Source organism: Dermacentor variabilis, unplaced genomic scaffold, assembly GCF_050947875.1.
Source record: "Dermacentor variabilis isolate Ectoservices unplaced genomic scaffold, ASM5094787v1 scaffold_16, whole genome shotgun sequence".
Lineage (NCBI taxonomy): Eukaryota > Metazoa > Arthropoda > Arachnida > Ixodida > Ixodidae > Dermacentor > Dermacentor variabilis.
Genome location: NW_027460324.1, coordinates 2485083 through 2498508, shown reverse-complemented (window position 1 = coordinate 2498508; position 13426 = coordinate 2485083). Strand labels below are relative to the sequence as shown.

Genomic DNA, 13426 nt, shown 5'->3' with positions numbered 1-13426 from the left:
ATGGGTCCTAAAAATGTGTTTCCTATTTTTGGCCGAATCTTGAATAAACTCCACTGTCTGGGGTAATTTTTCAAGCATTCAAATCTGTAATTAAATTTTTGATAGCTGTAGCAGTTCAAAAAAGATTGAGGTCTCAAGTCAAATTAATTTCAAACTCGTTACTGTGTTTTTTGATGATTCCGTCTTGCTAAACTAAAAGAATAAACACATGACACCATTGCTAAAGACCTACTGCAGAGGGTGATGCTATCTTTATTCATTTGGAAGCATTTTACGGACAAGAAAATCTTGCATTTATTATGAAATTTTTTTCTAATTAGCAGCGAGTACTTTACGTGAATGTAATTTTCATGATGGTGCAAGAGTAATAAAAATAGCATCCCCCCCTAGATCATTTCAATGCGAATAAAATGATACCACCCATGTGGTGAAATGAAAAGTGAAATGCCAGAGGACCCACCGTGACTCCCGACCATGGCCCAGCCGAGCGGCTGTTCTCCTTGGTCTGCTGGGTGGTGGGTGCAAAGGGTGGTGCGGCGACAGGTTGGACGAGAAGGGCAGCGCTGTCCGGCGGGGCATTTTCGTCGGCACGCACGCGCACCTTTGTGTGGCCTCTGTTCCCAACCGCCGAGCCTGCCGACACAATTGCCAAGCCCCCCTGTTGCTGCTCGGCTGCAAACGGATGAACGCAACTTTGAGGGCGTGCCATCGAGAGGAGGGAAAGGTTAAGCTAAGTGAGGGAAAGTCAAGCGAGAGGAGAAAGGTTAAGGGGAGCGAGAGGGAGGGAAGATAGTAAGAGAAGAGGCGTCATTGCAAATGCACTCGCAGAGGAATGTTCACTAACAGCCACAAGTGTTTGCACGGCACAGGGGCAGTATTCTTGGAGGATCACTTTCAGAGATAGTTTCCATTTTGCGAGGTTTCACAAGACTAGCACCAGACGCATCAATGTTTACGAGCGACACCGTTCATGGAACACTGCCTTAGCAGAGTTGGCAATGTGCCAGAACGCCGAATCCATCCGGAACTAGTCTCATTAAACTTAGTGAAAAATGGAGGTACAGTCCATCCCGAATATATCAAACTCAAAGGGGCTTGCAAAATAGTTTGCCCTATTGATGATTCAAACTATAAAATATGCCTATCAAAGCTTATTGGAGAACTGCACACATAGGCGGAGAGTTCATTTGTCCGGGGTGGGGAGCTGGGGCCCGACCAGCTTTCCGAACCGCACTATATATATGTATGTATATACATACATATATATACATATATACATACATATATATACATATATACATACATATACATATATACATACATATACATATACATACATATATACATATACATACATATATACATATACATACATATATACATATACACACACACATATATATATATAAACGAGAAGAAAGGGGGTTAACAGAGGGGCCCGATTTTTATTAGTCATATCATAAGAAGCCAACAAACACTGACACCAAGGACAACATAGGGGAGATTACTTGTGCTTAATAAATGAAATAAAGAAACGATAAATTAATGGAAATTAAAGTGGATGAAAAAACTTGCCGCAGGTGGGAGCCAAACCCACAACCTTCGCATTTTGCGTGCGATGCTCTACGAATTGAACTACCGCATCATCGTTTTCCCATCCACTTTCATGGGTATTTATGTGTCCTAGTAGAACCTGGGAGTGTTAGCCAGTGCCACCACTCGCAGACCTTGGCAGCGGACGTGGAATGTCTTTTTTGTCGCAGGCGTCACGAGAACGTGATCTTTTAGGGTGAAGGCAACAAAATGCGAAGGTTGTGGGTTCGGTTCCCACCTGCGGCAAGTTGTTTTTTCATCCACTTTAATTTCCATTAATTTATCGTTTCTTTATTTCATTTATTAAGCACAAGTAATTTCCCCTATGTTGTCCTTGGTGTCAATGTTTGTTGGCTTCTTATGATATGACTATATATATATATATATATATATATATATATATATATCTTACACTTGAAGAAACTTCGTGTGACCTCGAACAATTGAGCGCTGAAGTCACGGCGTTATATAAGGCCCTACAAGAACTCATAGGAAACAGTCCAATTTCACAGCTGAGTCCTCTCAGTGGTGTAATTTTCCTTTGTGTAATTGTCGCATACTTGGCTATCACTAATACTGCTTCGCCTTTCCGGCAAAACTGCAGCTTCTCTTCCTTTCTTTTTCTTTCTTTTTCTGTGAGTCCGAGTATAAGCGCTACTGCACGTGACTGCTGTTCATTCTGATTTCGAGTGAATCCAGCTTGGCCTCATTTCAGTTACTGAGTGAATTATACAGTGTTTTCCAACTATAATCCACCAAGACTTAAAAAGAGAGCAGTTATGTTACTCTAAGAAATCCTAGTGCATATTGTTTCTGGTACAGTGGAGTAGCCAGCAGTAATTCTTTCATTACTGAGATTTAATTTGGTGATTGCACTTAATTATCTAACTCGAGAAGTACTATCCTAATTTTCTAAGCGTATATGAGGCATTTGTAGGCACCCAAAATGATATCTAACTGTGGTGTTTTCAGCGACATACTAAGTGCGTACAATCTTTTCCGACTGGCAAACGAACCTCACGAAGTATGATAAATACAATGTGAGTGCGCTCCCACCCGCATCATAAAGCAGTGCCCTCAAATAAGCTGATTGAAAGCAACTGCACTGCCTGTCGCAAACCCGAAGAGAGAGCGCATCACCTTAATAATGGTATACGGAAGGAGCACCAACAGCATGTTTCACGGCTTAGCAGCAATTCCTTCCTCTCATTTTTACGTCACACTTATTGTCAGTCTCTCAAGGCCGACTGATCACATTGATAACAAAAGCCCCTTGATAACCCATCCGAAGTGGCGCTCTGACCAAGCACGAAATGCAAAAAGCAACGGAATAGCCATAAAATGTTTCGCACGCGGCTATGTTGCGTGCCAGAAACTTCCTTCGGACCAAAGCCAAATTAAAGTGACGCTTTTAGTTTTCATGAGAGTGTATACGTGCTGCAAAAAGAGGTTTGTGTCAAAAAATAAAAGCGTAATAAGCAGATCGGGAAGTGACCCACATGTTCAGAAAAGGCATAATCGATGCATTCGAGAAAGTAAATAACCACTCCCAAATCAGCCAAACTGCACACGAAAGAAAGAAAGAAACAAAACAACTCAGTGCCCTTCCACTCTGAGGAAGGACAACCAGCGAAGCCTTGCACGTGGGCCCCTCAATGGCGAACTGCACCTCCGCCGTGGGTCGGCCCAGCATTGCGCCATCTTTGAGGCCAGCCCACGTATGGGAGTGCTTAAAGGGAAGCTGAAACACTTTTCGAAAAAAATGAGTTCTCTGCGGCATTCTACAGTTTTGAGTCCCCTGAACACGAATATCTGGTTCAAAAAGGGCGGAAACAAACGCAAGCGGCTGTTTTTCCAAGAAAACGCGCACCAGCGCCTCAGGGCATCGCGCGAACGCCGCCGTTGCCCGTGATTGGTCGGGGCCGCTGTGACGTCGTTGGCGGTTGTCGCCGGACGGCGCCGCCGCATGTCTCCGTTTCAGAGCGTAGCACCATTCGTTTCTCTCTAGTAGCACGCGGTTCTGCTGTTCTGGCTTCATAGCTGAGTTGCAAGATGGAACGTTCTCGCTGTCTCCGACAGCTTGTATTGTCCCCGTACATGTTTGAACCCACAGCCGATACGGAAAACGATGGCGGCAACAGAGTCAACGACGATATTGAGTGTGCCAACAGCGAGAGCGATGTGTGCACCTTCTCGCGCGCTGGAAATCTTAGCTGGTACATATGTTTTTTTTTTTTTTCATGTAGCTACACGTTGCAATGACGGGAGAAAAAATGCGCTAAAGTGTCACTGAGAACATGCTGCTGGAAGAGTGCCGAAGCACTAACTTCTCATTAGATTTACAAGGGTGCAATTCCGCGATGTCAAGCACCTTGCCGCTGCTTGTCTAAAGTCCCGTGGTTTTTTCAGCGTTGACACACGATCGCGAACATAAGTGCCGCGTTTCAAAGCGCGCACATGCAGTGCTGTGAGGTACAGTCATGGAAGTTGCTTATCATACACATCCAGTGATGACCAGAGGTATTATATGTGCAATATTCATACTATGGTTCGACGACTTTGCGAGTGTGGCTCGATCAAGAATCGGTATGCGTGCTCCATGCTAGTGTTGACATAAAGATATTAGGCCGTTTTAGCACCGCCGTGTGGTAAACACGATAACTGAACCGTACGTCGAATGTCACTATAGGCAAGCCTACACTCCATTTGATACCTCAGGTGCATCGCTGTGGAAGCTACGCTCGAAGTCCGGTCACCAAAATTTGTTACTGCGCGCGTTTCCGTCTATGCTTCGCAGCGTGCCAGCGGCGTTTGCTCGCGCGAGCATGCACGTGAAGCTGCCACGACGGGCTGCAATTAAAAAATACCGAAAAGAAAATTTCTTTAAAAGAACGTGTTAGCAGCCGTATAAGTACACGGATGGTTTCTATGGGTAAATTCTTTTTTTATTTTCATTCCGAACTGAGCTTATATATGGAAAGCTTTCTGAAAAATCGGGTCAAGAAACACCGAACTTTTTCTAAGTGCGAACGCAGCCACTGCAAGAAGTATCTCAAGCCTCCACAGCGTTGCACCTGATGTATGAAACGGAGTATAGCAACGCTAGCAACAACGCGTTTTCGCGCATTTGTCGTAAGGCTATCCGGCTACGCTAAAACTGTGTTACCAGACGTTAATGGCTGCAAATGTTTGTATTTCTCCAGTGCATCAATGCGGGCCTAATCACGCTTTCATTAAACTAGGTGCACCTGCATGTGGTGCGTATTGATGGAAGATGAAGAGAACTGCTTGCGCTGCCAGGAGGTGCAAGAGATTAGGAAAAAACAGAAGCGCACGCAGTGCGTAACAAGTTCAAGACAATTCAGGACTGTGTGCCTCAGCAGGGCAGTACTGGAAGTGGCACTTGCCCAGAAAGGAGTCGAACCGGCTGGACAAGGCAAGAAGTTTACACACAGGTGTGAAAATGATATAGCCAATGGAAAAAGAGATGCGGAACAACGCGGAACAACGCCGGGCTTCAGTCGCGCCGATGTAATTGGAATACCGATTGTCCGCATCTTTGTCAAGCTCCGATAATAGTCACTGTCGCGGAAATGGTCCGAGCACAGCACAGTTGATTTCGTCGGCACGAACTTATCTCTCCTCACCGCACGTACCCACTGCGCTGCAAGCTTCTTTTCCTTCGGAAATTTGTGAAACACCACATCGTCTCACCCGCCTGTGTTCGCGCAGCCGAATGCCGCACAGAACGAGGGCATGTTGGCCGCCCTTGGCTGTAGGCACTCACGCAGCACAGAAGGAAAGAACAGTTTACGAAAATCGCAAAACAAACGTGAGCGGCGGCAGCAGATCTCTCGTAGCGTCGTTCAGTAAAGCGCAGGACGGAAAGAGGCATGCCAGCACGTCAGCACGCCGGTCCGCAGCTCGGTTGGCTCGGTCTCCGCCCATGACTTCCTCTCGCCGGTTCTCTCCTCTGCCAACGTCCTCACCCGGCGCTCCGGGAAGCGATGGGGGCGTGTCCGCGCGGGTGATTTAGAAAGCGATTTCCGCCCGTTATATTAACAAAATGAAAAAAAAAATTTCGGAACCGTAAATTATTAGGTCTGTTCTTCCCAATCCCAGCAATTCATAGAAATTGAAAACCGTTTCAGCTTCCCTTTAAAGCCTGCTTCACCTCCACCGCGGGTTGGGCCAGTATTGTACTGTCTCCGGGATCGGCCCACATATGGGGAATTTTTTGTTTACCAAGCTAACGACACGAAAATTTCATTGGACGGTAGAGGTATACAGCTTCGCTGTAAAAAAAACATCAGATTTTAGTGCGCCCTTATTATCTATGAATTTGTAAGCTCTGTTGAACACCAGCTGCTACCTATAGGATGTGTTCGAATAGGTCTCCTTTTGCAGATACGCAGTACTATGTCAGTTTTATTACATTTCAGTGGCTTTCTTGATGACCGACGCCAGAATTCTACGCCAGGCATCCATTATCTTTGCCTTGAACTAATCTGACATCCGTCTCAATCATGTACACACGATCTTTCACATAACCCTAAAGAAGGAAATCGAGTAGAGAGGTCAGGTGACCTAGCCACCAATTTACAGGCCAGTCCCTTTCAATCTATTGCACATGAAAAGTCTCATTCAACCAGTTTCGTGCTCGGCTGCTCCTATGTGCTGGTGCTCCATCATGCTGATACCACAAAAGTGGAATACATGACAGCGGGACTTCGATGAGAAACTCATCCACCACTCCAAGGATTTCGTCCACGTAACGCTGTCCAGTGGGTGTGTGATCAAAGAACATGGGACCAATTATAACACCGGCGTATATTCATCACCACACATTGAACGACTGCTGGTACTGGTGCTGAGTGCGCTTTACTCAGCATGGATTGGAGTCACTCCAATAGCGAGCATTAAGTAAATTTGCCTGGCCATTTCTGAAAAGATTGGCTTCATGTGTGCATATGATGAAGCTCAAAAAGTTTGGTGACTCATCAGCTTTTGTGAGGACCCAATTTGAGAAATCTAGACGATTTTACGGGCCCATATTTTCCAAGCATTGGTGCTGGTTATAAAGTGGTATGGGTGAAAAGCCTTCATTTAGAATCCTCCAAACTGGTGACTTGGAAATTGGTACCTAGGCGGCCATGTCCCACACACTAGCATGAAGGTATAAGGCCATAAATGCTAGAACATCCGTGCATAGACTAGGACTCGAAGATGGAGTCCTCCATTGCTGTTTCTTGAAGCTTCCGGTTTGTCACAGATTTTCATAATTTTTGATGATAGTCAACACGTTTGGTCTACTGCCCTACTTCCATGACTGATATACATATTTGTGGCCTTCCTCTTGTTGCCATTTGCAGATCCCAAGGCAAGGATCATGTTTACCATTTGCTCATTACAGAAAGACATGGCAACTGGGACGAAACAAAATTCACCTTTAAAACTGGCACTGACGTCAATCTGCTTTTGTAATGATAGGTTTTGTGGCAAAAAAACAAAGAACATCCATGCACTTTATCTATGCTGAGACAACAGCTATCACAGCTTTTTTCCAACTAATACCAAACACAAAGTGCTACTTTGGCCGGGGCGTGGCAGATAGGGCACTAGCTTGACCACAATGCTTTTCTTTATTTTCTATATTTCGTTCTGAATGACTCAAAGGGAGCGTGTTCGAGGGGGCTGCTTTATGATCCGGGTGGGAGCTAAGTCACATGGTATTCTCCATATTTCACAGCGTTTGTTTATCAGTCAGAAAAAGATCAGTATGCAATTAGTATGTTGCTGAAAATACTGTAGTTAGATGTCCCTTGGCTGTGCCTTGAAATGCCTCATTGACACTTTGATAATTAGGATAGTATGTCTCGAGTTAGATCTCTAATTACAATTACCTAATTAAATCTCGGTAATGAAAAAATTACTGGCAGCTACCCCTCTGTACTGTAAACAATATGCACTAGGTTTTCTTCAATGCTGCATTGCTGTTTTTTTATGTTGGTGCGTGATATCTAATTGGGACACCCTGTATATATCTGACCTTTGCATGCAAGTGACAATATTTCCATCCCTAATGAATGTTGTAAATTATTAGAAATGTTTTTTTTTTCATGAGTCATTAGCATTGCTCACTGGAAAAAGAAGAGATACTGAGACACACAACATTCACATGCATTTCACATGCTAATGATAATACTCTGTCGAAGGGGTCACTGAAGTTTATAGAATCAGAATCAGAATTTATTGTTAGAATTTGGGTCAAATTACATGTATTTAGTATGCAGGAGGAGGTCCCATAGTCAAAGACTGTATCGGGACCTCCTGTACAAGAATAGTTATGATAATTGACATCGCAAAGCAATAGTAGCATATAATAAGGTATTATACAAGCAACAGGAAATGGACGTTAACAGAGCAAAATACAGAATTCATTACAAATAATAACAAGGTTTAGCTTATCTCACAGTAACATAAAAAATTGCATGTAAAAAATATACCAGTAGTTTATTTACAAGGACAAAAACAATCAAAAAAGGCAAAAAAGCGAGAAAGAATGAAAAAAAAAAAAAACGGTTACAGTAAATTTTCTGATTAGTTTGTCAATAATAAATGCCTTTTGAGTTCCCTTTTGAATTGGTGTAAAGATCTTCTATTTTTCATAATGAGAGGAAGAGTGTTCCATACAGATATGGAAGTGAATTCCACGGTTTGTTTACCATAGTTAGTGCGGATTCGTGGTAAAAGAAAATTGTTATTTAACGCGAATCTGGTGGTACTATTAGTTGTCAGGTTAGATGGTGAAAATGTGATCGACGGTAGCTCATTATGTAGAAGTCTGTAGAAAAAAACACCTAGGTTGTATGTAGTGAGCCCGGAAATAGTAAGGATGTTATTCTCGTGTAGTAGGGAAGTGGCATTAGAAAACCATGAACTATATGCAATTATTCTGATGGCTCGGTTCTGAATTGTTTGTAAAGACTTAATATGAGTATTATAGGTGTTTCCCCAACATATGATCCCATAAGTAATGTGAGAGTGGACGAAAGAGTGGTAAAGTGAGAGCAACGTGGTACGTGTGAAGTAAGGGCGTGCTTTAATTAAGATGTGTATACCATAAGCTATTTTATTTTTTATGTGAGCAATATGATTGTGAAATTTCAGATTACAGTCAAGTAGAACGCCAAGGAAAGATGAACATGAACTTGGATGAAGGCAGTGGGGACCAAGACTGATAGATGGAATGGACGCTATGTTTCGCTGATGTGAAGAGAATACAACAAATTTAGTCTTAGTTTCATTAATAGATAACATGTTAACGTTACACCACCTCCGAATATTTTCTAAGTCAGCATTTAGTTTGTTAACGAGAGATGAGATATCTTTATGAAAGGTAAATATAGTGGTATCATCAGCGTACAGAATGCATTTTGTCGAAGAAAGACAATTAGGCAAATCATTAATATAAACTAAAAATAGGAGTGGCCCCAGGATGGAGCCCTGAGGCACACCGATGTTAGTAGTTCGCTGTCGAGAATAAGCACTGGAAGCTGAAACAACTTGAACCCGGTTATATAAGTAGCTTTTTAGTAGCGAAAGGGCGGGACCGCAAATGCCAATTGCTTCGAGCTTAGGAAATAGGATATTATGATTAATGCTGTCAAATGCTTGCGTTAGATCAATGAAAACTGAGGCGGCGAGAAATCCATCGTCAATAAATTTTTTTAGTTGGTCTGTAAGATGAGTAAGTGCCAGCTCTGTGGAATACCCAGGGCGAAAACCGAACTGAAATGGAGAGATGATATTAAATTTAGAGAGATATTTTGTTAGCCGTACTTCAATTAGTTTCTCAATAACTTTCCCAAAGAACGGCAGAATGGAAATAGGTCTAATTGTGCAGTAGTGAATTGTCGCCTTTTTTAAAAACTGGGATAACTTTGCCACGCTTCAGTTCAGAGGGAAATAAACCAGTCCTGAATAATAAATTAACAATAAATGGTTTCTTTTTTTCAATGTCAAAAAAGCATGCAAAGCAATTTGAAGCGTGGTGAACATACAGCAACATATTCATTCTCTAGGCATAGGCTACCCATACTTGAGAAATAATTTTTAATTGGCTACCTCCAGCTCTTTCAAAAATATAATGAACTTTGTGCTGTAGGTACATTTAAATATGTTGTGCATGTGTGTGGTGTCTACAGTGGAAATTTAAAACAATGTTGAATTGAGAAAATATGGAGGCAGCCGCCGCTAGTGCTTCTAACGCGCATGTCCTCCTTTTGTCAGGGTTTGCAGAAAGAAAGCGACCGTACGAATTAAAAGCCGTGCATGTTCGCGCCAACGATGATGCAGTAAGCTATTAGCGCCAGTAAAATTTCGAGTGAAAATGTCTAAGAAAGTCAAAAGAAACCTCGAATGATGTTAAAAATTAAAATTATGGGGTTTCACATGCCAAAACCACTTTCCAATTATGAAGCACGTCGTAGTGGGAGACTCCGGAAATTTCGACCACCTGTGTTCTTTAACGTGCACTTAAATGTAAGTACACGGGTGTTTTTGCATTTCGCCCCTATCGAAATGCGGCCGCCGTGGCCAGGATTCGATCCCGCGACCTCATGCTCAGCAGCCTAACACCATAGCCACTGAGTAACCACAGCGGGTCTCAAATGATCTGGTCGACAAAGCTCTGGTAATGGCACTTTAGGTGTGTGTGTGTGTGTGTGTGTGTGTGTGTGTGTGTGTGTGTGTGTGTGTGTGTGTGTGTGTGTGTGTGTGTGTGTGTGTGTGTGTGTGTGTGTGTGTGTGTGTGTGTGTGTGTGTGTGTGTGTGTGTGTGTGTGTGTGTGTGTGTGTGTGTGTGTGTGTGTGTGTGTGTGTGTGTGTGTGTGTGTGTGTGTGTGTGTGTGTGTGTGTGTGTGTGTGTGTGTGTGTGTGTGTGTGTGTGTGTGTGTGTGTGTGTGTGTGTGTGTGTGTGTGTGTGTGTGTGTGTGTGTGTGTGTGTGTGTGTGTGTGTGTGTGTGTGTGTGTGTGTGTGTGTGTGTGTGTGTGTGTGTGTGTGTGTGTGTGTGTGTGTGTGTGTGTGTGTGTGTGTGTGTGTGTGTGTGTGTGTGTGTGTGTGTGTGTGTGTGTGTGTGTGTGTGTGTGTGTGTGTGTGTGTGTGTGTGTGTGTGTGTGTGTGTGTGTGTGTGTGTGTGTGTGTGTGTGTGTGTGTGTGTGTGTGTGTGTGTGTGTGTGTGTGTGTGTGTGTGTGTGTGTGTGTGTGTGTGTGTGTGTGTGTGTGTGTGTGTGTGTGTGTGTGTGTGTGTGTGTGTGTGTGTGTGTGTGTGTGTGTGTGTGTGTGTGTGTGTGTGTGTGTGTGTGTGTGTGTGTGTGTGTGGAGCTTCGGTATCACCCAGGGGAAGGGGGGGGGGGGGGGCTGAGCCCTCCCGTAGTCGGCGCCTATGTCTGCACACGTATCCGACAGATTCCACAAGATCATGAAAAAACGAGAACTTGACAATTTGTTTCTCCAAGGCCATGTCAAATGCAACAGTGGTCTTAATTTTTTGCTCGCGGCCCTTCTTGTCCAGCCCCTGCGTCGGTTACTGCCGACACTACACACGTGCTGTTAGCTTCAAAAGTGAATTTCAGCTTGCAGAACATCAAGTTCATCATTTCCATTAATGTGCAACAGTGTCAGCACGAGTGAAATGCGCTCAGCAAAGACCCTTGAATCGCACAGTGGGGAGTCTTGAATCGCACACATACAGTGAACGCCCACTGTGCGCGGTCGCCACGATGGAGTCCCCCGACCCAGTTTCTTGCGCGAAGGGTAGGAAATTGCCGAGAGCAAGCTATGTGAAATATGTTCTTTTGGGGGGCTGTCTGTGTAATGAAATGGAGCATAACAGAATGAAGCCTCAATGCAGCGACCCCACGAATTTGCGGTGACCGACTGCGTGTCGCTGCGAGTATGTTTTCGCACCGTGCTACGAGCTTTAGGCTGCAGCATGAGCATTTGGCAGTGCATAAGCAACCATTGTTGCGTGGATGCTCTCAGAGCTGTTAAAAAATAAAGTTCACTGTATCTAGGGGCTTCGATGCCTACAGCTACTTGTGATGTGCCACCTCAACAATTTAATAATTTTTCTTCTAAATTCTTGGATGTTTCAATATCATTATTACTCAAATTGAATATCACTGTATGTTTAGCGGTCTTTTTTCTAATGTGCTCACCGTTCCCTTTCCATTCCAGTGAGTGTGCCAGTAACGAGCATAGATTCACGACATCAGCCGGGCAGCACGAGTGGGTGAGCGTCTTCAGTGCGCACTTTAATTGTGCTTCTCACCGAACATCGCAGCCCCAATGCCTTAGCCGAAATCTTCCTCGCTGCAAACCTGAGTTCAAAGTATCACAATCCAAGCTTCATGCAGCTTCTTGTACTGCGGGTACGTGTGAAGGCTGACTCTGGGCTCTGCTGCGTAGTCCAGCACTATGGCACCGAGCAGTAGCCTACCATGTTGGACGCCTTCAAAAGCAGCCACAACGTATTAGAGTGCTTTCAAGTCTTGTTAAGCACACACTCAAAGCAGGAAAACCTCCCCACTTAATCAGAACTGCAGCATAAGTGGGACCTTAAACTTCCGTTTTTCAGCTCTCTTCAGCGCTTCCGAAGCAGCCGACGCAGCCGCTGCGTCCTCGTTATACCATGTACCACGTCACGCCAACGATGGCGGCAGCTTTTCCAGGGGCAGAGCTTGCCCTCAATAGACATAAAACGTGAGAACTTGTGTAGGGAGGCAAGCTACGTCTCCTAGGTAGCCATATGTTAAAGGCTATACAGCAATCATTGGCGTTCACTGAAGACTCATGTGCATGCAAAGAAATTACATGTTTGCTCCTAAATCTCAATTTATTTAATGCGTAAGCATTGTTTGGCAAGTACACAAACAAAATTTGTCACGCTAGGCATGTAATGCCTTGTATCTGCACAAAAATGCGTAATTTGCAAAGCTAGGTCATTCAATCACTCTACAGTCGACTCCCATTACAATGGACCCTGACAATCCGCCAAGAAATGTCGGTTTTATCCTAAGTTCGTATAATATGAAGTCCGTATACCTCACTTTCGAAACCCTGGTCACTATGTAAACAACGCTATTGCAAAGAGCTAGTGAAAAATGTCCAAAGTAAAAAACAAACAAAAAAGTCGCAGTTTCACCCGAGAGACAGAGCATCAATTGCGATAACAAATTAGCAGACAGCTATGCGAAGTAAGGATAGTAGTTTCATCGACATAGAAATTTGCAAACATTCGCTTACTACTAAATTAACAATCGCAGCATCACGCGAGCACAGCTAAGCATGAACCCACCTCGCTCTATGACCGCGGAAAGCCGCTGTCAAAACGGAGTGAGAAAGAGCGGTAGCAGCAGCAAGCGAATTGACCTTCGTGGTGTCTCTTGCTTCAATGCGAACTAAACGTGAAAGGCACAGTGCATACGAAGCTACCGGCACTGGGTGCACTACGTCCACATTGCAGATCACTTTCAAGATATGGCACCTATGCAGAAGCGCCGTAAGCAGCAGCCGCTGGAATAGAACCCCCCCTCTCACTCCCCCCCACACCCCACTTCCCCGAGCTTCGCGCGCTGAAGAAGACAGCACGCTTTTGCCCGGCCTTGCACTTTCACGCGCGATATTGAGCCGCAATTGTCGGTTGCCCCTTGCAAGAGCCCCTGCCGACATTACAAAAGGCCATTTCATACAACCAATTTGGCAAAAATTGCCGCAAATTTTGTCCGCTGTAGCAAACAGTTCGTTTTAACGCGGCCCGTTAAAAGTGAAC

At 44.2% G+C, this 13426-nt stretch overlaps 1 protein-coding gene across 4 annotated transcripts in view; it reads right to left on the bottom strand.

Moving 5' to 3' along the window:
• Window positions 1-13426, bottom strand: part of LOC142568055 (uncharacterized) — a 403528-nt gene that overhangs the window by 290193 nt on the left and 99909 nt on the right. For all 4 annotated transcript variants that reach the window (XM_075678140.1, XM_075678141.1, XM_075678138.1 and 1 more), the window contains one exon: window positions 461-672. In XM_075678140.1, coding sequence (XP_075534255.1) covers window positions 461-672 — 212 coding nt within the window. The remainder of the gene's footprint in view (window positions 1-460; window positions 673-13426) is intronic.